The sequence below is a fragment of the Python bivittatus genome, unplaced genomic scaffold, assembly GCF_059951505.1.
Source record: "Python bivittatus isolate LINGU-HERP-01145 unplaced genomic scaffold, Pbiv_v1 ctg000160_np1212, whole genome shotgun sequence".
NCBI classification, from domain to species: Eukaryota; Metazoa; Chordata; class Lepidosauria; order Squamata; family Pythonidae; genus Python; species Python bivittatus.
Window position 1 is genome coordinate 10,211,410 of NW_028277076.1, and position 26,518 is coordinate 10,237,927.

General features: G+C 51.8%; 1 protein-coding gene across 2 annotated transcripts in view; it reads left to right on the plus strand.

Annotated features, from left to right (window-relative positions):
- The window catches only part of NOTCH1 (notch receptor 1), an 80,938-nt gene that overhangs the window by 45,258 nt on the left and 9,162 nt on the right, over nucleotides 1–26,518 (plus strand). The window contains exons 10-28 of one of the 2 annotated variants that reach the window (XM_088147212.1): nucleotides 1,783–1,896; nucleotides 4,633–4,866; nucleotides 5,894–6,004; nucleotides 6,105–6,297; nucleotides 8,122–8,267; nucleotides 8,627–8,740; nucleotides 10,201–10,320; nucleotides 12,681–12,833; nucleotides 13,369–13,597; nucleotides 13,863–14,064; nucleotides 15,069–15,222; nucleotides 15,612–15,796; nucleotides 16,050–16,182; nucleotides 16,936–17,193; nucleotides 18,612–18,724; nucleotides 19,847–20,415; nucleotides 21,790–22,215; nucleotides 22,696–22,844; nucleotides 24,934–25,150. In XM_088147212.1, coding sequence (XP_088003338.1) covers nucleotides 1,783–1,896; nucleotides 4,633–4,866; nucleotides 5,894–6,004; nucleotides 6,105–6,297; nucleotides 8,122–8,267; nucleotides 8,627–8,740; nucleotides 10,201–10,320; nucleotides 12,681–12,833; nucleotides 13,369–13,597; nucleotides 13,863–14,064; nucleotides 15,069–15,222; nucleotides 15,612–15,796; nucleotides 16,050–16,182; nucleotides 16,936–17,193; nucleotides 18,612–18,724; nucleotides 19,847–20,415; nucleotides 21,790–22,215; nucleotides 22,696–22,844; nucleotides 24,934–25,150 — 3,820 coding nt within the window. The remainder of the gene's footprint in view (nucleotides 1–1,782; nucleotides 1,897–4,632; nucleotides 4,867–5,893; nucleotides 6,005–6,104; nucleotides 6,298–8,121; nucleotides 8,268–8,626; nucleotides 8,741–10,200; nucleotides 10,321–12,680; nucleotides 12,834–13,368; nucleotides 13,598–13,862; nucleotides 14,065–15,068; nucleotides 15,223–15,611; nucleotides 15,797–16,049; nucleotides 16,183–16,935; nucleotides 17,194–18,611; nucleotides 18,725–19,846; nucleotides 20,416–21,789; nucleotides 22,216–22,695; nucleotides 22,845–24,933; nucleotides 25,151–26,518) is intronic. The other variant, XM_088147213.1, reaches the window with a different exon arrangement.

Consider the following 26,518-nt stretch of genomic DNA (forward strand, 5'->3'; position numbering starts at 1 on the left):
ATTTACGCTTATTCCTGATGTGCCGTAGGAAATGCCATTCGTCCTGTTTTACACCTCCAGTGCAGTGTCTGCCTGAGACAGACCCATGCTTGAACGCCCCCAGGGTATCCATGGGGCTGGCCTGGTTTGCCCTCCTCTTCGGGCATTCCTGAGCTGAAAATACACCTCCAGCCAAGCCGATGACCGCCACAAGGGAAAGGGGGCCATGTGGATCTTTCTGTAGATCCCATTCGCCAGGTGCCCCACGAACAGCCACGCTGGTTGCCTCTGATGCAGAAGGAGAAGATTCCTTTCTGCCGATAAGTAAAAACGAGCCTTTTGGAAGGCTCACTTCTGCCTCTTCCATTGGGAGAGCAGAGTTTGGGGCTTGGAGAGGGCCCCAGTTTGGGAATAGCTGGACAGGGAGGATGTTGAGGTTGTGGGGTAGAGCAAGAGATCGGGGAGGGGGCGGCTCATCCTTGAAGCGGGCTTTTATGCGGAGGCTTCAGGGGTAGCCGTTGCTCATCCAGACCACGTCCAAAATCGCCACGGCAGTGGGCTGAGAAAAAGCGTGGGACCAAGTGCCAATGACTCGGAAAGTGCACCTTCTGCCTACTACTGCAAGGGAAACGCAGTCACTGCAAAAAGAGTGTGTTTGGTATCTGTGTGTGTGTGTGAGCGTGTGTGTGGGAAAGAGTAATCTTTGCAGCCTCATTTCATCTCCAGGCTGGCTGTGAGGGCAGCGTAATCGAGTGATTGAGAACAGCTTAAGGGCATGAGAAGGATCGGTGCAAGACCAGGCACAAATGGGCTGCTAAGCATGTGGTTTGGTTGTGTGAGCAGACCATCCAGTCCCTCCCTGATGCGGTTGATTCGTTCAGCGTGTTTTGTGAATGCTGGGCCAAGCCAGGCAGCGAGTGTGTTTGCAAAGGGGTAACTGGGCGAGTTTTTGGCAGCAAAATCCACGTTTTGTGGCATCTTAAAGATAAACCGGTGTATTATGACCCAAACCTCCGTGGATCACATTCTCCATCTGAGAAAATGGACGGTGATTAACGATGTTTGTGCAGTTGTCAGCCCCATAGTCCTCTTTGATTTCATTTGGGTCTGTAGCCATGGCTTTATTCCTGTCGTGGAATGAAGTCCCAGGGCCGGGGAAGCCAAGGAGGCCGGTGGAAATAGTGGTCTGCCATTACTACAGTCCAAGGTGGAACTTTAAAAATCGCTAGGAGGAAAGACAACATGGGATGTGGGCAGCACCCCCCCCACCGTCCCATCAGCTGACTTAGATTTCATTTCTCATGATGCTCTTTTGGAGCAAGATGGGAAAGAAATTCTTCTGGTCCTCCAGGTTCTGTGCAGGAAACGGCCATAATTATTGAACACCCAGCCGAAGCCAACTTTTTGTCAGTCTGTCTGAAAGTGCTGGTAGGAAGAGCAGAGGGAAAGGATATTGTATGAACAGGCTCTTGAAAATCCTTCCAGTCACAATTATTTTTTGCTTGTCTGGCTACACACCCTTCTTTGCATGGTTTAAAAGAGGGGGAGGATGCACTTGCACCCCTCCCTCCCCAACACCTTCCATAAAATCAATCTTTTAGGTCATTTTGAGTCCCTTTTTGTTCGCGGAAGGTGTCGGTGTAAAAAATCTGTTTCTGTGTGTTGTTTCAGTCCTGGAGCGTGTGGGGTCATCTGAAACAGAAAAAGTCCCCCACCTTGATTCCAAGGGGTTCTTCCCAGGGGGGCAAGCAGGAGCTGAAGGATCCTGGGCTCACGCGCTCTCCCCGTTTCTTCTCCCCACAGGATTTAATGGTCACCAGTGTCAGTACGACATTGACGAATGTGCCAGCACGCCCTGCAAGAACGGAGCCAAATGTGTGGATGGACAAAACTCTTACACATGTGAATGCACTGAAGGTAAGCGAGGGGGGCAGCTGGCCAGTCTTGTCTACAAGGTCCTGTTGGTGATGTGAACCAACTCCCTTTCTTGATGGTTTTGTGTGACGGGATGCTAAGCCAATGCAGGCTTTTTCATTCGCAAATTTGGTTTCTAACTGCGACCCTCCCTGCTGTCAGGACAGAGGAAGGGTTGCCTCTAAGGCAGTGCCAGAATCAGGGGTCAAGCACATGGCCAAGAAACCAGGATTCTGGCCCAGGTTCTGAACAGACAGCTTTATTGCAAGGAAAAGAAGGTGGTCGGGCTGCGGGGTCTCGGAAACTGGCTTGGAGGGTCCTTCAAAGCAGGCTGTTGCTCTTCCCTTTCTAACTGAGTCTTGGTTTAATTGCTGATATGATGTGGAAAAAAATGTGCATCTGTTCTTGCTGTGGAATATTTTGGAAAATGGTAGTGTGTATGTGTGTATGTATATATGTGTGTGTGTGTATATATATGTTTCTGTGTGTGTGTGTATACACATACATACATGCATACACAAACATAAAAAGTAAGAATGAAGGATCATGATTCTTCTGAATTTCTCCGTTCAAAAGGCACTAAACAGGGACTTCTTTTTGTTAACTGGTGAAGCCTGCAGCGGCTTAAAGCTTGCTGAATATTGGAGAAATCTCTCTCTCTCTCTCTCTCTCTCTCACACACACACTCACACACACACGCACACACACGCATGCACACTTCCTGGTCTCGCGGGTAGGCACTGAACGCTGGCTGTTTATGGAAGGCAGCTTTTGGCCACGTGGATCATGAACAGCACCAGCATGACGGCCACGCGCTGACCAAAGGGATGAGCGTAGCTCCTGTCCTGGCTGGTGTGATTCTCCCCAGGCAGATTCCCTGCTCCCTCTTTCTACCGGAAATTGTTTTACATACGCGTGTGTTAGGACCACTTAGGACCCCTTTCCTGTCCTAAGTGGCTAATGGCATCTAGGATTCAATGTAAAGTTCAATACCGTCATTAAAATCACCCCAACCAGTGGCCTTAAAAGAAAAGTAGCCCTAAACGAGAAGCCGTTTTAACCTGCTTTGTTTCTCCAGGTGCCCCCAAGTTATTCCATACTGCAGGCCTGGCCCAGGGGGAAAAAGGAAGAAAAAGGAAAAACGAACAGACAGAGTTAGCTGGGTCTGTGAGGAATCCTGCAAAAGTTGAAGCTGGGAGGGGGGCGGCAGAGCGGGGGCGCCCCTGTTTCCTGCCTCCCGAACTGGCGGGACGGGTCACCCCACCATCGCCCTCTTTTCCGGCCCCTCGCCTCTGGGCAGGAGAAGAAGAGGGCTGCCCCCCCGCCCAGAGCCCAGGGCTGGGTGCGCTCAGCAAGGGAAACTCAAGGCGCCCTTGGACAAAACCGAGGCCCGGAGCCCCCACGGCAAACAGAGGGACTTTTGTGGGGCCGGACTGCTGCCAGAGCCGTCTTCCCTAATGAGCGTCTTGGTCGGGCAGCAGCGGCGATGAAAAGCTGCAATGTGGGCTTCCCGGGTGGGGAGGGGTGGGGGCAGTCAAAGGCCCACTTTGTCTGGCTGCCCGCGCCCCCCCGCCGCCCTCCCGCTTTTGTCCGCGGCCTCGGGCTGCGCACCCCCCCGCTGGAGGAGGGCGAGAGAATGGGGCTGCTGTTGTTCCCTTTTGAATTCCCTGGACCGCCTCCCTGAGCCGGATCCAGACAGGCAGGGGCGAGAGCGGCTCCGGCGGGGGGAGGCAGAAGAAAAGCGCTTGTGTTTGAGAGAGGACGACGCTCCCCCCGGACGGAGCCCGGCTCGCTGCTGTTCCCTGCGCGGCAGCCTCTTCGTCCCTCGGCCTGTCTCCTGCCCCACGTTCCCTGCAGCGTCTCGGTAGCCCTGCCATGGGGAGACCCCCGGGCAGTCCAAACCACAAAGGAGCCCCACCAACGCCGTGGCAGCTTCTCAAGCAGCAGCCATGGCTGGCGGGTTTGCTTGGAATCAGGGGTGCCCTCCCAAATGGCTACCCTGGTGGGCTACCTCAGGCTGTCGCTCCAAAGTGGCCGGGTACAAACATGCCCGGTTTCCCTCGCGACCATTTCTTGCTTGCGGGTACCCTGGTTTTGTAGCCAGCCGCCATTCACGCTTTCTGAGATGCCCCAGAGTTCATGGGGGGGGGGGCAGGAACAAGAATGGCACTCTTTTACAGCACACAAGCTCGCCACTTGATTAATATTCTTTTGAATTTAAAGAATTGGGTTTTCTAACGTCAGATTGAGGTCAGGAATCTAGCGAGCTCCCGGCAAGACGTTGGCCCCACGTTAGGGAGGACCGCCTCGATGCAGACCGAGGCCATGTTATTCTCTGGTGAATGAGGACTTGCCCCTTCTTGAATGGCCCACTCAGCCAAGCTCCTTTTCTTTCTCACGGACCCCCATCATTCTGGCTGGGAACTCTGGGAGGTGTAGTCCAACCCCTCGGATAAGGAAGTGCGGTGTTTAGCGGGCGAGCTCATTTCTAGCTGCCGGGTTCCTAACCAGGCTTAAGGACAACCGGCTGGGGGGACCGTCCCCAGAGGCATCTGCTGCCGGCTGAGCGCTAGACTAGGCCAGCCGCTCTTCCCAGCAGCCTGACCGAGGGAAGAAGGATGCCTGGTTGTTCTGTCTTGGCTGCCCCGTGGAACTGGTGCATCTGCTGCCTTTGCTGCTCCGGGCCTCAGCGCGGCTCTTCGGGATCTCCATGCCCTTTTCCTTCTCTCTGTGCCCCAGGCTTTTCCGGCACCCACTGCGAGACTGACATCGACGAATGTAACCCTGATCCCTGCCACTATGGCACGTGCCGGGATGGCATTGCCTCCTTTACCTGCCTCTGTCAGCCTGGGTACACCGGGCATCTCTGTGACATCAACATCAACGAGTGCCAAAGCCAGCCCTGCAAGAATGGGGGCACCTGCCAGGACAGGAACAATGCCTACACCTGCCTCTGCCTCAAAGGGACCACAGGTAAGGAGGGGGCGGGCCTTCTCTCTGGCCTTCCCACAAAAGGCTGGAGCACAGCCATCTTGGTGACCAGTCTGTAGCCACCCACGTATTTCAGGTCGAGGAAAGAAGCCCTGGAGACGTTTGGGCCTGCCCCACCTGGCGTCTCCCAGATATGTTGGGGCTGAAATTGCCAACGTTCTCCCTCTGTCTGGAAGGCACCAACTGGGGCAAGCTGATGGAGGACAGGTCTGGCCTGAACCAGGAGCAGTTGTCTTCCAAGCACGATTCCTCCAGGCTTCTCCTCCACAAGATTTATGGAGATGAATGGGATGGAGTGACAGGAATTTCAGCACCTGAACGATCTCCCTTCTGGAACCAGTCTGTGCCACGCACATCAGAGCAGGCTTCCTGGTTTCCTTTCTAACAGAGAAGAGGCGAGTCTCTTCACTGATCATGGGGAACCTTACAGCTTTTATGTGCTGGTCTCCAGAATTGAACCTGGTCTCACCTTTGTTGGAGACGGTTCCCTTTATCACTGGCAGGACTTGTGGGGAACAGCCCAAACAAATTTTTGTCCTGGCAGGGCAAACTCTGAGTCTTACCCCAGTTGCCGGTTGTTGTGTAAGATTTAAATTTTGCGAAATCTTGTTGACGATGGTTCTGCTGACATCGGGAGCAGCACGGAGTGAAAGTCCTGTTGCTACGTCTGCTAAAAACCTGGTTCGTCATTTGCTTTTCTCTTGCCTCTGTCCCACTCTTGTGGGAGTGACAGTTCCTTCGGCGTTCTAAGGTTTCAGCACACACACCTCCATACCTGGATTTGGACTAGAGAAACTTTCTTAAAACAGTCCTGAGATTTTCCAGAGCCCCACTCTTTGAGAAACGGTTGCATAGACATTAGTCGCCGAGAAGAAATAGGGCGTCATGGTTCCGGGGGAGACATTGAGACAGGAGCCCCCTGAAAGCCAGTCACTCACAAATGCCTTTGGCTTCACACCAGATTCCCACCCCTGGCCCGTTTTGCTAACTGCTGTTTATCTTTCCGAAGGACCCAGTTGTGAAATCAACCTGGACGAATGTGCCAGCAACCCGTGTGATTATGGCAAATGTGTTGACAAGATTAATGGCTACGAATGCACCTGTGAGCCGGGATACACAGGTGAGGGCGGGATGGAGAGCAGTGAGTAGGTGCCCTCCTCCACCTGTGGGCTTTGCGGCACCGGGATCAGGGTGCCACTGGTTCCTCTCCTCTTGTGCAGGGCGGATGTGCAGCATCAACGTGGACGAGTGCGAGAGCAACCCTTGCCACAACGGTGGCACCTGCAGGGATGGCATCAACGGCTTCACCTGCCTCTGCCCGGAAGGCTTCCAGGACCCCTTGTGCCTGTCGGAAGTGAACGAGTGCAACAGCAACCCCTGCGTCCACGGGAAGTGCCACGATGGGCTGAACGGGTGAGTGTCGGGCAAGGCTGCAGCCGTGTGGGAGGGGCACTCGCCAGCGGGGGGGCACTTTTGGGGGGAGATCGCTTGGGCCTCTGGGAAATCTCAGAGTTTATTGTGGGCGCTTCGGGGGAGTGGCGGTGTGCTGAGTGTGAGCGCCTTTCTTTTTCCTTTCTGAGAATGCCTGGGGGGCCAGAGGCCTTTCAATCAAATCAAATCAAACAGGAGTGGGATGGATTGTTTTAGAGCACCCTCAGATTCCCATTGACTCATTTCTTAAAACTTTTATTCTAGTTAAAAATCAGGGTCGGGAGCCAGGCAGCTGCATGGTGCAATACTCACTTCTGTGGGCTGCCCTTGGGAAACCAAGGATTAGGGTGTTGGATTGGGACCAAGGAAATGTGGGTTCAGGTGGGTGCTCAATCGTGGAAGCTCCTGGATGACCTTAACCTGGTCATGCTGTCTTAGCCCAACCTACCTCACTGGGTTGTTGGAAGAGACGGTATGAAGCCTTGGGAGGAAAGATATGACTGAAATCAATAAGTGCCTATTTTTTAAAGATGTACTAATCAGATTTAAACAAAAGAATTTTAACAATTTTAACAAAAGAATAAAGGCATGGAACGCATTTATGCCGTATTGTTCTTTTAATCTCAGAGCTGGAACTTTGGTGGGAATAAAATCCAGAATTTGAGGAGAATAGGCGATAAGGGGGTGGCCAAGCACCTGATTTGCTTGGCCTGCAGAAAGTCCCAAATTCTACCTCCAGCCTCCCCAGGTGAAGGGCCTGCAAAGTCCCTGACGAGACCCTGGAGAACCATCATCCATCATTCTGTGCCACGCTGAGCTGGTTGGACCAAAATTCTGGTCCAGACTGAAATAGCTTCCGAGGTTTCTAGGACGTGGTGGAGTGGTAAACTGCCCAGTAGAAGGGGCACCATCCCACCAGGAGCAACTTCTGGGGTGCCTCTAGGGCATGTAGAAACACCACCCTGGCCACTACCAGTCCACTGATAGCAATGTCCTACTCTGTTTTGTAGCCCTGAGTGCCTCAAGCCCAGTGTTCCCACTGCCACAGGCTCTTTGCTGAATGAGCTGCCCGGGCAGCGTTCGTTGATGGCACGCAGGACTTACCAGTTGGGCCTCTTATTGGGAGCCTCTGTCCTGATGAACATGCACAGAGTGGCCGCCAGAAACGGTCTACAGGGGAGGGAGAATTGAAAGCCATGTTCTTGAGCAGAAATGTATAAGGTGACTGCCATGGGCAAGTTAGACTCTCCACTGGGGTCTGCTGGGTTTTTTTATACATATAAATGTTATTAAAAGTTTCACGAAGAGCATAAAAACTAGCACAAACTAATAAAGAATAAAAGGAGCAAAGAAAGAAGAAATAAAAAGTGCAGGAAGAGAACAGAGAATTGGCCTGGAACACTTCCTCCCATTTATACCCCTTAAACCTCAAAATCTCAATCCAAAGCCATTTTCCAGGCACCCTTCCCCGAGGGACAAGGGAGAAGCGGGGCACCCATCAGTAGGGTGTCCTTCCCAATAACATTAGGTGTGAACTGGCCCTTGCAAGACCTATTTTTGTTCTTCCAGGCCTTTTAAGGAACTGTTTTAGATTCACTAATATTATATGGCTGCTGGACATAATGCAACCTTTGCACGCTGTTCTTACTACTGCTACTCAAACCTACCCCTAGGTTTTTTAAGGACGTTTGTGCGCTGCACAGAGAATAGAGGTGGCCCAGGGGCATCCAAAGGCAAGGATTATTTTTTTAAAAAGCAGCAGAATACAATAAACGTGTGCTTTTTCTCTCTTTCCTGGAATCAAAGCTACAAGTGTGATTGCGACCCAGGCTGGAGTGGGACAAATTGTGACATCAACAACAACGAATGTGAGTCCAACCCTTGTGTGAATGGTGGAACCTGCAAGGACATGACCAGCGGTTACCTTTGCACCTGCCAAGATGGATTCAGTGGTAAGAACCCCAGACCTAACCCTGGTTTCTCCCCTCTAAAAGTGGCTAGGTTTGTCGTCTTTTACATGTTGATCATCAGCTTAGAATAGGTATTCAAGAAAAAGGAAGCCCAAATACTGTAAATAAATCACCATTGACTAAATTGGAAGGTCTTAGTTTAACGCCTTTCCAAGGGAGGGTTGGCTTGGACAGACAATCCATATTTGGGGAGGTGGGCCACTCAAGCCGTTGACCTCAGTCTGGCCCCTCCGGGTTTCTTAGGAAGCCCTCAGAATGTCTGGCCTGTTGCTGTTCCAGGTTGGTGGCTCTGGGGTCCCACAGATTTAGGTGGGACCCTGTAGATCTCCTTCTTTCCCCAGGACCCAACTGCCAGATCAACGTCAACGAATGCGCTTCCAACCCTTGCCTGAACCAGGGAACGTGCATTGATGACATTGCTCGCTACCAGTGCAACTGCCTCCCACCCTATACTGGTGAGAGAACAAACTCTCCGGTAGGCGCTTCCTTCAGAGATCACTGCGGCCATGTTGTCCCAGAATAGCTGGGGACAGGACCGGAAGGACAAACGTCACACGCTTCTGGTTTCTCTTGCGTTTCTGGACAGGGAGGCAATTGACCTCGTGGTTTTCACCTAAAGCCTGCTGGCCCTCTCACTGGCCCTCCTGGATCTCCACTTCCAAAGATGGAGCTCCTGGCCACCAAACGTTGCCCATCCCCGATCCAAAGCAACCATGTCCAGCTGAGGGAACTCTAGTGGAAGTGTCACTCCAGCCTTTGTCCATACTGGAGGGGGGTTTAGTCCACTTCTCTGAGGAGCCCCAAAATGTCCAAACCTGGAGGGCGGTTGCCAAATTGCCTTCCCCAAATACCTATCCCCCCGGCCGTTCCGTTGCTCTCTGCATCTGACAGCACGCTATCCATTCTTCCCTGATAATGAGGCGTGATCGGAAAGATTTAAGATGCGAAAATAAGGGCTGAATAACTCAGTTGTTTTAGCCCCTCCAAAAGTTGGGAAGGAAAGTCATGGGATTTGCCAAACAAAATTTGCTTCTTCCCCTAAATTCTCACGCATGGTTTTCTCACTTGCCCCACCTTAGATTTTCACACGTGCAAACTTCTCCCGCCACTGCATGGTCCTTTCGGGCGAGGGTTGTTTTTCTGTCTTTGCAAACGTCGCCCCGTTGGCGTCCCTTCTGGAAAAACGTACGGCGCATCACCAGCTCAGGAGGACGGCATTTTTGCCGAGTAGGCGTTTCTGCCTCTCTGCTCATTTCCTGCTTCCTCTTGCTGCACAAAATGGCAACCTTTGCACAATTGGAGGAAGTAATGACTTTCCTGCCTTTGCTGGTTGCTGGGGAAACAACCCAGGAGATTTTGGGGGTGGGAGGGTGAGCAAGTAGAAGGTCCTGGAAAACAGAGAAAGGCCGCTAGATGCAACTGGCTGACGGAGAAGGCCATGTTATGGAGGGAAGGAGGGCGTTAGTAAACAGGAAAGGAGGGCTGGATAAGAGGCTTTCAAAGAAAACATGCTTTTTCCTCCATTGTGGTTCAGGTCAGGGTAACCAAGCACCCCCAGGTGAATTTTGAGAGTGCTGTTTGGACAACTCCCATTCCCCAAATGTCCCCCTGCATGGACGAATTCCTTCCCCAAGGAGAAAATATCTTGGAGAAACTCCAGAGCAGCCAGGCTGTTCTCAGAGGGATGTGGGGACAGCCCCGTGCTATTCATAGCCCATTGTGAAATCTGTGGGAATGTCAGTCAGCCCTGCCGTCTGTCCTCAAAGATCGGGAGGAAAGATCTCAGCTGCGCACGCTCGTGCCTGAGATCCAGCCAGAGGCGTCTCGGGTAGCGGGATGAAGAGGAAACGGCCTCCACACCGTGTCAGGCGGGCAACGAGGCTGCAGCCAACCCAAGTTTTCTTTCCAACCGTAGGTCCCACATGCCGGGATGTGCTGGCGCCCTGCGCGGACGGTCCCTGCAAGAATGGCGGCAAGTGCCGAGAGTCGGAGGACTACGAGAGTTTCTCATGCACCTGCCTTCCGGGGTGGCAAGGTACAAGGGGGCCTTGTGGCTTTCTGACACCCCCTCGGTGGGGCTTATGACTCCTGTTAGCCTGGCAGAGCTCAGTCAGCCAAGGCAAACGCATGAAGAAGATGCTGGGGGAAAGGGAGTAACATCACAGGGGTTGTAGGCTTGACTGCACCTTGGTGGATGCAAACCTGTGAAGAGCAAAGCATTTTTTGTAGATCGAATTTCGGTTTTCCTCCAGCACAAGCTTCTGAATTGCATATCCCTGCACTGGGCACCTGCAGGCGGGCAGACTTCAGCTCCCAGAATTCTCACCGGGTGGCTACACCGCCTGGGGCATTCTGGGCATTGATGTCCACCCAACTGGAAGGCTTCTGCGTTTGAGCTAATGAATGGGGTTAAATAATTGTAGACGTAGACATTTCCAACAAAGCATAACATTTCCTTTCCAGATGGATCCTCACAGTGAATGTTAAATGATTTTTACAGTACGTGTGGAAGTGCCTTTGGGTCCCCAGCACAATACTTTATACCTCCCTCTGCTGCGCTTTCTTTCCGGTTTGCACGTAAACTGAGACTGCAGGTCTAAACCATTAGCTGATGCTTAATGAAGCATCTCTCAATCCTAATTAGTCTTAACGAGCTGGCTAATTAAGAACCTCAGAAGAGCCCTGCTGGATCATGGTCGTGTGGTGACCATCCAGAAGTTCTCAGACATGGAGAAGAGAGCCTCTTCCACTTCGGTGTTTAAGGGAGCCTACCTGGGATATGCAAACTAGGAACGGTGGCCACCTCTGCTCCATAATCCTACTTCAGTTATCTCAGTAGGTGACCTCTGGCTGCAAACTCCACTGTTAAGTTAGTCAAGAGCTATTTTTATCCAATAAAGAGAATATCTGTAGCTCAGGGTTGAACTGTGGAGTCTTTGGTGCTCTCTGAGCTTGGTGGTTTGCTTGTAGACATTTCATTACCTGATTAGGTAATATCATCAGTGCACTGATGGTGTTACCTAGTCAGGTAATGAAACGTCTACAAGCAAACCACCAAGCTCAGAGAGCCCCAAGGACTCCGCAGCTATTTTTATACCTGCTTCTTTGTAAATGTGCATTTGCAAACTCTGGTTAAGGTTGGAAGCAAGATTAAGAGCAGGGGTTGGGGACGGAGTGTCGAATTTAGCTGCCTGTCTTCTTACTTGCCCCTGGAAGTCCAGGGCGGTGTTATTGCCCCGCAAGATGCAGGGATGGCTTTGATCTCCCCCCCCCCCCGCCAACATCCAGGAGGTGCGGTTTTTATTTAGAGGCTTTAAAAGATGAAAGTATATCATCATGGCATTTGATGTCGTTTGCATGGCACAACGGCATGGTGATCCCAGTGATGTCAGGGTGCAGATAAATGACATCATTTGCATCTGTTTCTGTCATTTTGTCACAACGCAGTTGGCATAAATCCCCACGGATAACCATGAAGTTAATGCAGGCTTAACTGCCTTCTACTACTTCAGTTATGATGGACTTCAGGGACAGAAGTGAGGTGGTTTGTAACATCCAAAAGTTAGGGGGGTCCATTAAATTGAGGCTTCACTGCAACTCCTTCTGTAACTTCCATATAGAAGAATATACAGTATATGTGTATTCAGGCTGAACTAGTTTATCTTTATTCGTTATGGGAATTAAATTATTAATTATAGTCAGCCAGCCAAGGGCAAATGCATAAAGAGGATCTTAGGAGAAAGGGGGTAACATCACAGAGGCTGGTTTAATTCATTAATTAGGGCGAGCAGTTTGGCTGCATCTCAGTGGGTACGAAAGTCTAAAGAGCAAATCGTTTTGGTGATTTTGTTTCCGATGAACCCACTAGAATGAAAACTACCAGACTGTTGTAACAATTAGCGTGCGGCCCTGACTATCCAATTTTTAAGCTTGTCCCGAGAAATGGACAGCCTTTTTGGACATCTTTTCCCCACTGTTTGAAAGCCTCCTTGTTCATTCTGGTTTTTGCCTTTTAAGTGTATTATTTTTCACTGTTTCTTTGCTTTCTTTCCATAGTCTTGACCCTGAGTTCTTCCCTTGCTGTGTTTTCAGTCCTCGGACACATATATTACTGGGTTTTACTGCTGCACTTCCTGGTTGTTATGAATTAATTTAACGTCCTTTTGTGGAATTTTTATTCTGGTAATCCACATTGGATGTAAGTCATGGAAAGGAGAGATCTCAGGGTTTTCTAAATAGGTAAATGACACAGTGGGCTGCAAAAGAACAGGTGCGCCCTTCAGGAGCGACCCTCACCGAGTGACCTTAGAAGTACAGCAAGTCAAGAGAAGCATTGAGCGTTATTTGGAACTCTGTTTACAGCGTTTTCAATCATCCTCTCCGTTCACTTCTCAGGGCAAACTTGCGAGATCGACATCAACGAGTGTGTGAAGAGTCCGTGTCGGAATGGCGCCACGTGCCAGAACACCAACGGGAGCTACCGCTGCGTGTGCAGGCCGGGTTTCACGGGGGACAGCTGTGAAACGGACGTTGACGATTGTCAACCTAGTAAGGATCCAAGCTCACCCAGGGAAGGAGCTCCAGATTAGACCCCGGGCCTGAGTGGGGCCCAAGTGTTAACTGAGCTCTTGGCGGGCATCCTGGGCAGCAGACTTGGTGCCTTTCGAAACTGCTGTTTGCAGGGGGAAACCTGCCTCCCCCCAAGGGCACCTCTTGTCGTCTGGACCAACAGAGTAGGAACATATCTGCAGGTCGCCTCTTGGGAAAGCCTGCTCTCGGGGGTGTCGGAGGAGAAAAGGTGTTGCTGCCTTGGCAAAGCCCGGGGGCATCCCTTGCCAGGCCTCGCTGGCTTATTCCAGAGACATGCTTGGAAATTCTAGGAAGGCAGATTCCGGGCACGCTAGAGCCAGGGAGCCCAGAGGTGTGGGGTTCACTTTCCAGGGGTCTGTTGAAGCAAGGCATGGACAGCCATCTCTCGGGTACTCTGCACTGAGTGGGAGAGGGGCCCCAAGGGCCCCAAGGGCCCCTTTTCCTCTCCCTGGCGCTGTGAATGCATTACCAGCCTGCCTCCTCTCCCCTGCAGACCCCTGCCACAACGGGGGCTCCTGTTCCGACAGCATCAACGCCTTCTCCTGCAACTGCCTGGCGGGTTTCCAGGGCCCTGTGTGTCAGGAGGACATCGATGAGTGCGCCAGCAACCCCTGCAAGAACGGAGCCAACTGCACGGACTGTGTTAACAGCTACACCTGCACCTGCCCGTCAGGCTTCAGCGGGATCCACTGTGAGCACAACACTCCAGACTGCACGGAGAGGTAGGTTCATCCAGGACGGTGTTTCTCAAACCTGGCGACTTTAAGGTGCGTGGACTTCAACTCCCAGAATTCCCCAGCCAGCATGTCCACAGGTCTTAAAGTCGCCAAGTTTGAAAAACATTGATCTAGGACGTGCCAGATGGACTGAAACGGACCCTGTCTTACCCAGTCCGCACGTTTCGTCTAAGGTCCGGCATCTCTGCTTATGCAAGGGGTAAAGTGAGGTCAGGGGTGGGTGACCCTCTCTCTTCCTCGTGTCACTCAGCTCCTGCTTCAATGGGGCGACCTGCGTGGACGGCATCAACACCTTTACTTGTGTCTGCCCACCCGGCTTCACTGGCATTTACTGTGAACACGACATCAACGAGTGTGACTCCAGGCCCTGCTTGAATGGTGGAACGTGCCAGGACAGCTATGGGACTTACAAATGCACCTGCCCACAGGGGTACACTGGGCTCAATTGCCAGGTAAGGAGCAATTCCAGCCCAGTGCTCTGGGTGGAATATTCTCTCCAGATTTTCAAGGAGAGGAGGAGGACATACAGGTAGTCCTCATTTAGTGACCACAATGGGGACTGGCAATCTGACTTCAGCTTTGCTTTACAGACTTGCAAAGGTCATAAATGCAAGGACAGGTCATAAAGCTATTTTTCATCACCGTCGTAACTGCGAACAGTCCCTAAATGAGGCAGTTGCTAAACAAGGACTACCTGTAATGTCAGGCACTGGTGGGGAAGAACATGGCTTTAGGGATCAAGGCTGAAGTGGAAGGAAAGAGGCAGGGAAGCGCTTGCAAATACTTTGAACGGCAATGAGCCTGTTCACCATTTTGTATTTTTGGCTGGGTTTGTCCCTTGGGGATGCTGAGGAGGAAGGCTGTGGCCTTGCTTTACCTGCTGGTGTCTTGCTTTACTACCTGTCAGTTATTTCACTGGAGGCAGCCGAGGGACTCCTGCAAAGCTGGCATTCCAGGATAAATGTCCCACTTGCCTAAACTGAGATGTTCCTCTAGAGGGAAGTTCCACCTCTTCCTGGCTAGGTAGCATGTTTCAAAGGTTGTTGAGCATTGCAGAACATGGCAATGATTGATCAGAGTTTTGCACACAACTGACAGAATTGAGGCTGCCAGTGTGTCCAGTGGTGGATAACTGGCATTGTGCAACGGTTTTGAGGGTCCTGGCACAGCATCCTGCAGAAAGTATCTCCGGGATCCGCGCAAGGTGGTCCAGTCGTATTGGCTCAGACTAGGCACTTACGGAGTTGCAGGCAATGCGAAACAGAGCCCCGAAGTCATGGCCAAAGTGAGATTCAGAAGCAGAGCTCCCGCTCGCTGTCGCCATGCATCGCTTGGAGACTGTCCCCACTGGGGTCGCTCTCCAAGACTTCTTTCGGCTTCCGCTTAGCCTGCTGGGGCCTCTGCGCCCGCAGGACACCCCATTGCATGCGTCATCCTCTTCCCCACTTCTCTGCAGAACCTGGTGCGCTGGTGCGACTCCTCACCCTGTAAAAACGGAGGGACGTGCTGGCAAGTCAATAACCTCTACCGCTGCGAGTGCCCGAGCGGCTGGACTGGTCTGTACTGCGACGTACCAAACGTCTCTTGCGAGGTGGCTGCCCGGCGGCAAGGTGCGTCCCCTTCTGTTCAGCTTTCCGCCTCCGTGCTGGAGGACGGGGGACCTCCTTCCAGGGCCCTCAGTCTCCATCCAGGAGGAGCCTGGTCCATTCCAGGACCTGCCTTGAAGTCCATCAGACGGGAATCTTCCTGTCTCAGCCGTTGGGTGTGGGGGGCAAGGGCCAGAGGGAGGAGCTGTGCCGAGGCCGCCCCTCGCTTCTCAGCCTGAAGAGGACGGTGTTGCTTGTGCCCGAGACCAAGAAAGGGCAAGGAAAGAGGAAGGACTTGTCGGGCAAAAATACCATGCCACGGTTGTTTTGCTCCAAGTGCCCCTGTCAGGCCCGCTCCGCTCCATCCCGGCCTGCCACGCACGTCTGACAGCCTCCCTCTGTGGCTCTTGCAGGCCTTGATGTCACCCGCTTGTGCAGGAACTCCGGCCTCTGCATGGACAAGGGCAACACCCACTTCTGCCATTGCCAGCCTGGGTACACGGGCAGCTACTGCGAAGAGCAAGTGGATGAGTGCTCCCCAAATCCTTGCCAGAACGGGGCGACCTGCACGGACTATCTGGGAGGCTACTCCTGCGAGGTAGGCTTCCTGCCCAGAAAGGATGCGGGCTGGTGGGCTTCCACGGCTGCAGAGGACCCAGGGCCTCTTTCAGGAAGGCAGGATCCCCGTCCATAACTCAGCGCCGGATTGGGAAGGGTGCTTTGCCAGGGCACCGGGCCCTTCCTTTGTTTCCCAGCTAACGTTCAGAGGCAGATGCTCCCCAGCTCCCCCTCTGGCAGGGCAGCCCGGCTCTCTTGCACAGTTCAGAGGAATCTACGTTGCCCTTTTGCAGTGCGTGGCGGGCTACCACGGGCAAAACTGCTCGGAGGAGATAAAGGAGTGCCTTTCCCACCCCTGCCAAAATGGAGGAACTTGCATTGATCTGCTCAACACCTACAAATGCTCCTGCCCCCGAGGAACTCAGGGTAAGAGACCGAAGCTGGCCGGGCAGGAACAGCAGGGGATGGGCCACCAAGCAGAGACTTTTTTGACCCCGGCCCTGTGGAAAGCCCTGGCCCCTTCAGGGAGCCAGAAAGCGACTCGGTTCGGGTCAGGCCTCTGGGTTGCAGCATCTGGCTTTTTGCAGGTGGGGATGTGGGGGGCTGGAATGGAAGGTGGGGAGGCCCTGCCCCTGGGAGTTGGGGGGCAGAGCTCCCCGGTGTGGAGAGAGAAGTGAAGTCTGTCTCCCTCTGGTGGCGAAGGGCTGGCCACACACATTCCTTCGCTTCCCACCTCTGGGGCTCCAAAAACACCTAAATACCGTGGAGACAACACATTTTACGAGACTGGTGAGGTTTTAACCTGGACCAGAGTGGAATAATGTGATAGCAGGTAGGAGCACCTGGCTGACCTTAGCTGATCTCAAAAGATAGCAGGGGTGGACCTACCTTGTATTGGATGGGAGACTACCAGGAAATCTCAGGGACGTAGAAGAAGCAGTGGGAAGCCGCTTCTCTGTCGACACCGGAAAAATTGCCAGGCCAGCTTGAGCTCAAACAGGAGCGTGGGTAACGAGCTGCTCACAGCTGGTAGTTGCCCCTTTGCTCTTCCAAAATATGGAGGCTGCGTCTTGACTCTGCGGGGTGGCGTACAAGCCTTGCGATGACGCAATGCGTGAACGAACGGGATGGGCCTGCCCCGCTCAGTGAACCGACTGCTTCCCCCTCCACCTCCCCCAGGTGTGCACTGCGAGATCAACATTGACGACTGCAGCCCCTCCACGGACCCCAAGACCCTGGCCCCCAAGTGCTTCAACAACGGGAAGTGCAGCGACAAGGTGGGGGGCTACAGCTGCACCTGCCTGCCGGGCTTTGTCGGGGAGCGCTGCGAGGGGGACGTCAACGAGTGCCTCTCGAACCCATGCGACCTGCGCGGGACCCAGAACTGCGTGCAGAGAATCAATGACTACAAGTGCGAATGCCGCCCGGGTTACACTGGTGAGTGCCAGGGGAGATCTCGGGAGCCCGGAAGTGGGGTTGGACCGAAGGCCCGTCTCCGGGTCCTGCAGTGGCCAGTCAGAGGCATGGACAGGGGGGCAACATCCCCCCTCCCATGTTGCTCTCCAGGACTGCCTGCTGGGATTCCCCAAAAGCAAACAGCCCCAAAAGCAAACAGCCCTCAAGTTAACTACTTTTAAAACTGGCCGCATCTGTCCCTCCCTCCCTCCCTCCCTCCCTTCCTACCCTACCCTACCCTACCCTACCCTACCCTACCCTACCCTACCCTACCCTACCCTACCCATCCATCCATCCATCCATCCATCCTTCCAATTTCTGACCCACCTTTTGTCCAGGATGTTCCCTCCATGTTTCCCAGAACCACAACCCTGTGAGGTTGGTTAGCGAGAAAGGGAAAGGCCCCAGAGCATCCATCTGGGGTATTCTGGGTGTACCTCTGAACCCCTCTTCCTTCTTGGAATGACCTCTACTGAGGCACCCTTTGCAAACGATTAGGAAGGAGTCCTTGCAGACCGAGCGCAAGCACAGCGCCTCTCCGCTGTGCATCAAAGCACCCTTGTCTTTTTCCAGGTTTCTGTGGGGGCCTGTAAAGAAAGAAGTGCCTTGAACGTGGCTCTTAAACAGTGACTTTGTTTTAGGCTGCTGTGGAAGCTGAAAAAAGACATGCTGCTTCCAGGAATTGCAAGGAGGCACTGCGCTTGCGTGTGGTCTGAGGGGCTCAAATGAGTATTTATATCTAGGGGCTTCACAAGGATGATTCTATAGGATTACTGTAAACTATCTTGGAGGAAAAAAATAGCTAGCAATTTGCCTTGCTGTGGCTGATCCACTCCGTGGCTGATTTCTTGGGGCTTTGAAAGGGCTGTGCTAAAATGAAGAGGGTTTGACGCTGAGTTGCGGAAAATCTGAACGTATGTAGTTCCCACCAGTTCTTTGTTGAGGAGAACCTGAAGACCCTCTCTTCCAGTCTGCAATTTGTTTAACCCGCTTCACAAACTACAGAAGAGTTTTCCCTCTGACACAATTGGAAGGAAATGACAGTAACTCCCTAATTCTAAATGCGTTTGTCTGTGTAGAAGTTGTGTCTGGGGATGGCTGGAAATACTCTTCCTGTAATGATCGTCAAGATGTACCCGTAACGTTTTCCTTTGTTAAAATGCAGGGAGGGACAGAATAATTCATATTTCCTACTTTTAAATCACTTAATACAGAGCGCTTAAAGAAAATGTTGCCAAGTTTCGATCTGTTGCTGTCCCGGCATAACCACTGTTTATAGTGTTTTAGTTCCACCACCGAGGATTATGTGGATTTTGACTTAAGGCAAGACACACAGCAAGTGTGTAATGTTTTATTTTTACTGGTTGCTGAGCGCGTACCCCTTTTTTGGTTCCCTCCAGGACGGCATTGTGAAATGGTGGTCAACGGCTGCCAAAGTAGACCCTGCCGGAACGGGGGAACCTGCGCGGTCGCCAGCAACACACGACACGGCTACATCTGCAGGTGTCCTCCGGTACGTGGCCGGCTTTTGGCCAGAGGGGAGGAGGGTCCTAGAAGTGTGGGGGCGCAAGCAGGATGGTGAAGCCCCAGCTTCTCAGTCCCCCCATCTGGATCGTGATGGAAAGGCTGAGTTTGCAGAATGGGTCGAACTGGGTTCTTAAAGACTTAGTGGCCGTGTTTGCCCCAAATGTACCAAGGTGGGCCGCCTTTTTGGAGGGTATGTGAGGGTACCACCTCACCCCACTCGGGAGTTTATGATTCCACGTATGGTGCAAATGCAGAAATTAATTAATCCAGCAAGCAGGTGAAATGGGTTGTATGAACACGGGTTCAGTAAGATGAGCAATGCTGTCTTAATCATGCCTGGGGGAAATCCAGCTGCTCTCTAGCCCGCCCGCAGGGTTCCCTGGGGCCCAACATCTGACCAGGACGGGAGCTGGACGGTGGGTGGGTGGGAAAGGACTCTTCTGCCCCACCGACAGGCCATCCCCTTCCATGGTGGGTTCTTGCTGGATCCATGGGAGGGCCTTCTCCAAAGTCCTGGCCTTTATTCTGTGTTGGTCAGACCCCACCTTAAGTCCTCTGTCCAGTTCTGGCCTCTGAAAGGATTCAGGGGGTCAGGTTCAGAGAAGGGGAACCAGGGGCCGGGGACTGGAAGGGATTAGGAAGCAGTTCTGAGGAGAGACACTGAAAGGTCTGGAACCATCAAGTCACAAGGAGAGGAGGCTCAGGGATATCAGAGATCCTGGGGTTTGGAGGGACCTTGAGGTCTTCTAGTCCGACCCCCTGCCCAAGGCCGGAGTCCTCAGACCATCTTGGACAAGTGGTTGTCCAGTCTTTTCTTGAAAACCTCCAGCGATGGAGCGCCCACAACTCCGGGAGGGAGGCTCTTCTCCCGATACAAAAGGCACGGGAAGTCCTCTTCTTCCAGAGGGGAGAACGTGGAACCAGCCTGTAAATCCTAGGAAGGCCGCTTTTGATGGCACTTGGGAGAAAGCTAAGAGCAGTGACAGTGGGCCTGACGACCCAGAGGGCAGCGTGTTCCCCCTTTGCTGGATGCGTTCCCGCAGAGGCTGGATAGCCCCCGCCTCAGTGCTCCTTCAGTTGCAGGATCCTGCGGTTCTTCCCCTCTCAGGGCTTGGATGGCGCCACTTGCGAGAACAACTTGCGCAGCTGTGGGGTGCTGTGGTGCCTGAACGGCGGGACCTGCGTCTCCACTGCCCAGCAGTCCAAGTGCGTGTGCGCGCCGGGCTTCACGGGCCCCGAGTGCCAGTTCCCAGCCCACAGCCCGTGCCACTCCGGCCCCTGCTACAACGAGGGCACTTGCCAGTTCACCAAGGAGCCGCCCCACTACCGGTGCCTCTGTCCCGTCAACTTCAACGGCCTCAACTGCCACATCCTGGACTTTGAGTTCCGGGGAGGCCCCGGCCAGGACATCACCCCTCCCCTCCTGGAGGAGACGTGCGAAATTCCGGGCTGCCCCAGCCTGGCTGGCAACAAGATCTGCGACGCCAGGTGCAACAACCATGCCTGCGGGTGGGACGGCGGGGACTGTTCACTCAACTTCAATGACCCCTGGAAGAACTGCACCCAGGCTCTGCAGTGCTGGAACTACTTCAACGACGGCAAGTGCGACGTCCAGTGCAACAACAGCGGCTGCCTGTACGATGGCTTTGACTGCCAGAAGGCCGAGCTGCAGTGCAAGTAAGGGACCGGGGCCGGGTTGCAAAGTGTGGCGTGCCTTTCCTCCGCTTCACCGGGCTGAGGCGGTTCAAGTGGGCTGCCTTTATTCTCTTTCCGACAAGGGGGGAGGAGAAGGAGGTAGGAATGCCCGTGGAGGCGCTCTCTGCTGCAGCCCTGAGGATCGATGCAGGGCCCACTTCTTTTTCCCCTGCGCTCACCCAGTCCTTGCAGCAGAGCGATCGGGACATGATGCCACAAGGGGGTTGGTTTATGAGCAGGCTTGTGGCAGGGCTGAGAGAGAGCGCCTGGCCTAAGGTCTGCCAGCTGGCTTTCATGCCTAAGGGAGCGCTAGGATGTGGGTCTGCCTGCCCCTAGTCCAGCAGCTTCACCACTACGCCACACGGGCTCTTGGGCTAGGAGAAAAGACCGCTCAAAGACTCCCAGGGGTTTCAATGGCTGATCGGAGACTAGAACCCAGGACTTCTCACTTCTAGCCCAACACCTTCCCCACTGGATCAGCCTGGTTCTTGGGTTGAGGAGGGGGGGACAGTCCCTCAGCGTAGAGAGTAAGGGAAATGACCTTGATGGAGATACGCAAGAACCGTTACCTGGCCGAAGGGGGTGAAGCATTTTTAAGTCCAGAGAAGCGAGATAACACTTGGAAGCACCCTAATTCAGGTGAGGATCCACATTCAGCAGAGACCACCCTAACTCACATGAGGATAAGAAGGGGGAGGAGGTCTGGCACAATCAGATTTGCGAGATTCTGTTATTAGAGCCAATCTCATAAAGGTAGTTTCAGCCTTCTGGTGGACTTGATTTTCTGGTCTGGTCTACCTGATAAGACTGACACTCAGCTGAAAGAAGATTAGAACCTGGGACTTTGTGAGAACATGGCAGCATCTCAGACAAGACCCCCCTAGTTCTCAGGAAGACAAGGGAGGGAAGGGGGAAGGGCATTCAGACTTGCAAAAGCCTCTTACTATAGCCTTATAATTAAAAAATAATATTTATGAAATAAATTAGCCTGCATAACTCTGGTTTCCTAGTCTGGTCTACCTTGGAGCTTTGGTCTACTCTCAGCTTTGCAAGATGTCAGCTTCATGCAGCGAAGAGATGAGGAAGGTGTCACCCACTGCCATTTTTTAATTTTTGTGTGTCCTTTCATTGAAACCTTTCAAGCTTTTTCGTTGTTCAGCCCCCTTTTTGTTGAGTTGTCCTGCTCCCCCTTGCCTTGGGTGTGAATTTTGAAATGGGGCCCCTCTTCTTGGCCCCTGAAGATGAGTTTGAGTGGCTTACTTGGGAGCAATAGCAGTCGGCCTCCTGTGTGTCCAGACGATCCATGGCCTTGAGTGGTCCTGTTGGCCTCACTTGTTCCTCTCTCTGTCCCGGCAGCCCTCTCTACGATCAGTACTGCAAGGATCACTTTTCTGACGGCAACTGTGACCAGGGGTGCAACAGCGCAGAGTGTGAGTGGGACGGCCTTGACTGTGCCAACAACGTGCCCGAGAAGCTTGCGGATGGGACCTTGGTGGTGGTGGTGCTGATCAGCCCTGAGATCCTGAGGAACAACTCTCTGAACTTCCTGCGGGAACTCAGCCGCGTTCTGCACACCAACGTGGTTTTCAAGAAGGACCCCAAGGGCGAATACATGATCTTCCCTTATTTTGGGAATCCGGAAGAACTGAAAAAGCACCACATCAAGAGGTCTGTGGACAGCTGGCCAGAGGTGTCTGAAGTGGTGTTCAGAATGAAGGCAGCCCTCCACTCGAGGGTCAGTGGGAGGCCAAAGAGAGAGCTGGACCAGGTGGACATCTGTGGGTAAGCACCACGTCCAGAACTGAACTGAGGCGACTAGGGCAGGATTGTGGGGTTCGAGGCCATTCAGGGCCAGGCATAAACCTGCCGCAGGATGATGAGGGACTCTGCATTGCGTGGCCCTGCCCTTTCAGGAGAACAAACCTAGGCCTGATCAGCTGGGCTGAGCAGAAATTGTGCCCAGGTGGCCAGAGAGAAGAATATTCTGCGAATATTCAAGATAGGATGTTCAAGGAGAATAGCCCAAAGGCCTGTGCTGAACTTCTCTTGATAAGGAGTCACCCGGTACAATATGCAGCCTGGCTACGGCTGGGTTAGGGTGCAATTGGGAGTAGTTTTAAGCAGCCCTGGGACTGATGGAGATGTCGCTAAGTCCTGCGCTGATGGGTGGAGATGGTAGAAAACAGTGTAAGAGCCCGTCGTCTCTTTCCAGTTGGAGCACTGTTGCTCATTTCTGTATCTTTCCCTTCCCAAAACCTGCAGGTCAATTGTTCACCTGGAGATTGACAACCGCCAGTGCATCCAGTCCTCTTCGCAGTGCTTCCAGAGCGCCACCGACGTAGCCGCGTTCCTGGGCGCCTTGGCCTCAAGCGGAAACTTGGACATTCCCTACAAGATCGAAGCCGTGAAGAGTAAGTAGAACCTGTTGACAATCCCCCTCTGGGGACTCACCTGGGAATCCCAGGGGTTGGAGACCCCATTTAACATCTGGAGTAGAGCATCTCTCTTCCAGCTTGGTTTCAACTGATGCCAAGTTGCTGGGGCCTTCATGAATGGATTCCAGATTCACCACTTAAGGAGAATAAATGTCAGCTGCCAGTTGGTTCCCCTGCCTCTGTATCCCTCCACATTCTGGAACCTTTTTTCCCCCCAAATACTTTATTGTAAAATGCTATATACAGACTACATTAAATATAACAAATAATATAGAAAATTAAATTCTTCAAACATAAATCTGACAAAAACATATATATATATAAGAAGGAAAGAAGGAAAAAAGAGAAAAGAGATAGAGAAAAAGGAAAGAAAGAAGAGGGGGAAAAAAGAAAGAAACAAAAAAGAAGAAAGAAGAAAAGAAGAGAAAAAGAGAAAAAGAAAAAAAACATTTAAAATGAGGGTTCTGACAGTCAAACATTGTCAATATACCAGTAGTTGTGTTACTTTTAAACTCTTACCTTTGTTTTACCTGTTTTACTATTATTTCTATTAAAGCAGTTCTTTAATACACAAAACCAGTAATCAATAGATCATTTTTCTCAACTAATATCAGATAAGAAGTGGTCACATTCTGGAACCTGACCTCAAGTGAAGCATTGGTAGAGCAGTGTCTCAATTCTACATAACTAGGTTTGGGCACCACAACCGAACACGCTTGTTTTAATATGTTAATCCCAGAACAGGTCCTGACTTGAGCGTGATGTTGTTATTCCTTTATTTCAGCATTTCCCAACCTTGGCAATTTCCAGGTGCGTGGACTTCAACTCCCAGAATTCTCCTCAATGGCTATGCTGGCTGTGGAATTCTGGGAGTTGAAGTCCACACACCTGGAAATTGGCATGGTTGGGAAACTGCTTTATTTGCTCTCATTTGCATTGAAACCCAGGAAGGCAAGTCCCTAGTCCCCATGGATTTGAAGAGAAACCGACCTTAGGCAACTGCTGCAAGAGCAATATAATATTTGTTTATTAGACCAGCATTTTTCATACCTGGTCATTGGCTACGGAGAAGCTAATAAAAATTTAAAAAACGAGAGAATATAAATTTTTTAAAAGATGGAGCACAGACACAGAGGGCATTACTTGTATCAGCCAATCGTCATACCTTTCTCCCTGTGAAATATCCACCCTGGCATTAACACAGAGTGATTTGGGGTTTCCCACCAGATTTGCAATAACAAAACTTGCTTGGACTCTAATCTTACGGAATGAGATTAGGCGAATAATGGACCTTATAGTTTGGGGCTGGTTCCACCTATAAGCAGGTCGAGTCAAAAGATGCAGAGAGACAGCAAAGGCCCCAAAAACGTATACGTGCACCATGTGTGTAATGTATAGCTTGCAAGGGTGTAAAAAGCCTATGCTAAACGATGGGGCCAAAACTGTAAAATGCAAGGAGTAAAATCTCTGACGTTTGCAGTGAACAGAACCTTAAGCAATTAATTGAACGCCTTTTAAAAAGAAAGTCACATTCCCCTGCTGTTTGTGGGAGGGGGAAAAAATCTATCTCTTAAGTTTTGCCTCTCCTCCAGAGTTTATTTTCAAAATAATTATTGCTAGAAAAGGAAGAGGGAGGTGAAGCAAACGCAAACCTTGTAATCGATCAGTGACATGTGAAGAGTTGAAGTTTGCGCCTTCCAAATCCCCCTCAATCCTTTTGACTTAACAGCTCAATGTGGATCCAATGATTTGAAATGGGCTAATCCTTTTTCCCTTAAAGGAAAGAAAGCTTTTTTCCCCAGCGCAGCTGCGGGACTGGCAGAGAGTTTGCAATGCTGATGAATCACGTAGAAAATGACCTTCTTGCTCGTCTTTTCCTCCTCCTCCTCCTCCTCCTCCTCCTCCTCCTCCTCCTCCTCCTCCTCCTCCTCCGGAGTTGGGAAGGGAGGAGGGGGCGAGCTGGCGGGGCTGCGTGGACCTCCTTGGCCTTCAGTTTGCCTGTCCCTCTGGCCGGTGGTGTGCCTTCCCTCGGTCTGATCTTGCGCTCTTGGCCTTTGCGGTGTAGGCGAAACGGCCGATTCCCCGAGGAGTGACCAGTTGTATCCTATGTACGTGGTGGTACCCTCTCTCTTCCTCCTCCTCTGCATCGGCGTCGGCGTCTTGGCAACTCGCAGGCGGCGGAGGGAACATGGGCAGCTCTGGTTCCCCGAAGGATTCAAAGTGACCGAGTCCAGTAAGAAGAAACGCCGGGAGCCGCTGGGGGAGGATTCCATGGGGCTGAAGTGAGTAACCCCCCCTTCCCCTCGCAGAGGTCTGGGTGCTGACTGGCATCTGGACCGGTTCCTTTTCTCCTTCGGGTTAACGTAGAGCGTCGCTCGCTCTCTTGACCCGGAAAGGCTGGTTCACGCAACTTGCTAAAATAGCGTTGTGGGAATCTAACGCTTGTCTGGGTTAACTCTTGTCTGGAATCTTAACCCTTGTCTGGGTTGAGCCAAAATGGGCTTTACGTGTTTGGGAAAAGCATGTGAAGTGAGCACAGCAAGGGTGGCTTATTAACTAAGATTGTAGGAACCCAACTTTGTGGGCACTTTTAATGTTTATGGCATGCCAGCTCTGGCTTCCATTTTGCAAAAGAGAACGCTGTTGGACCGGTGTTTACATTGTTTTACCACCGTAGGTCTAATGAACCGTTTTGAATTTCTGCTTCCTTTTTCAGTCTAGGGAAAATAGAGGTGAAGTGATATTCCGGTGATTGTGGAAAGAGCTGGTTTTCTGCCCCACTTAGGACAAACTGTAGGGCATAGCACCAAGTCTGTGTTGTTGGCTCTGCTTCTACCCCACTGGGCAGAGGGCGCCAGTGTTGGAAACAGCGGGGACATTTAACAGCTGCCCTTTGAATTCATGCTCTCTCAGTGGGCATCGTGGATAAATTTCAGGGGATCTGTGAACTTGGATGGACACAGAAATTTCAGCTTTATTTTCATTAACCTCCAAGTGGAATTTAGCTTTTTGTTCAAGAATGGTTGTAGGTGACGAAGTAATTGGCTATATTTCATGGCCTCTAGACTCCAAAAGTGTTTCATTTTAGCTTATGTCTCTTTTAAATGTATTTATTGTCTTGTTATGGATTTAATGGATTCATAAAGAAGCCCAGATATTACTATAATTTGTTATTTTAATAGCGTGAGCATCAGTGACATCCTTGTGTAAGACAATCTATATCTATGTATTTTATGTTACACATTTAAATAGGTTTTCCTGAAAAAGGGTCCAGTGGTAACACATTTTTAAAACGGGGGGGGGGGGGTTAAAAGAGAGAGAGAAGGTCCAAAAAGGTCCCACAAGATTCTCAAAGGGGTCAGTAGCGCAAACAGTTGAAGAGCCCCTGGGCTAGACCATCCAGTCTTGGACCTCTTCTGTGTCCAGTTCATAACTCTGGAGGGAGCATTCCGTGTTTACACAAATAGCGTAATTTTTTATAGCACAAATCAAGAGCACACAAGCACATCACCCGAACCAGTCTGTTTCAAGAAGGCCTAGTTGTCTGGGTCTTAATTTCAGTCCCTTGCTGTTTAGCTTTGCTTCGGTAGAAAGTTTCCAAAATTACTGAATTTGGGGAAGCTTTGAGGGGGGCACCCTTGGCATGGATA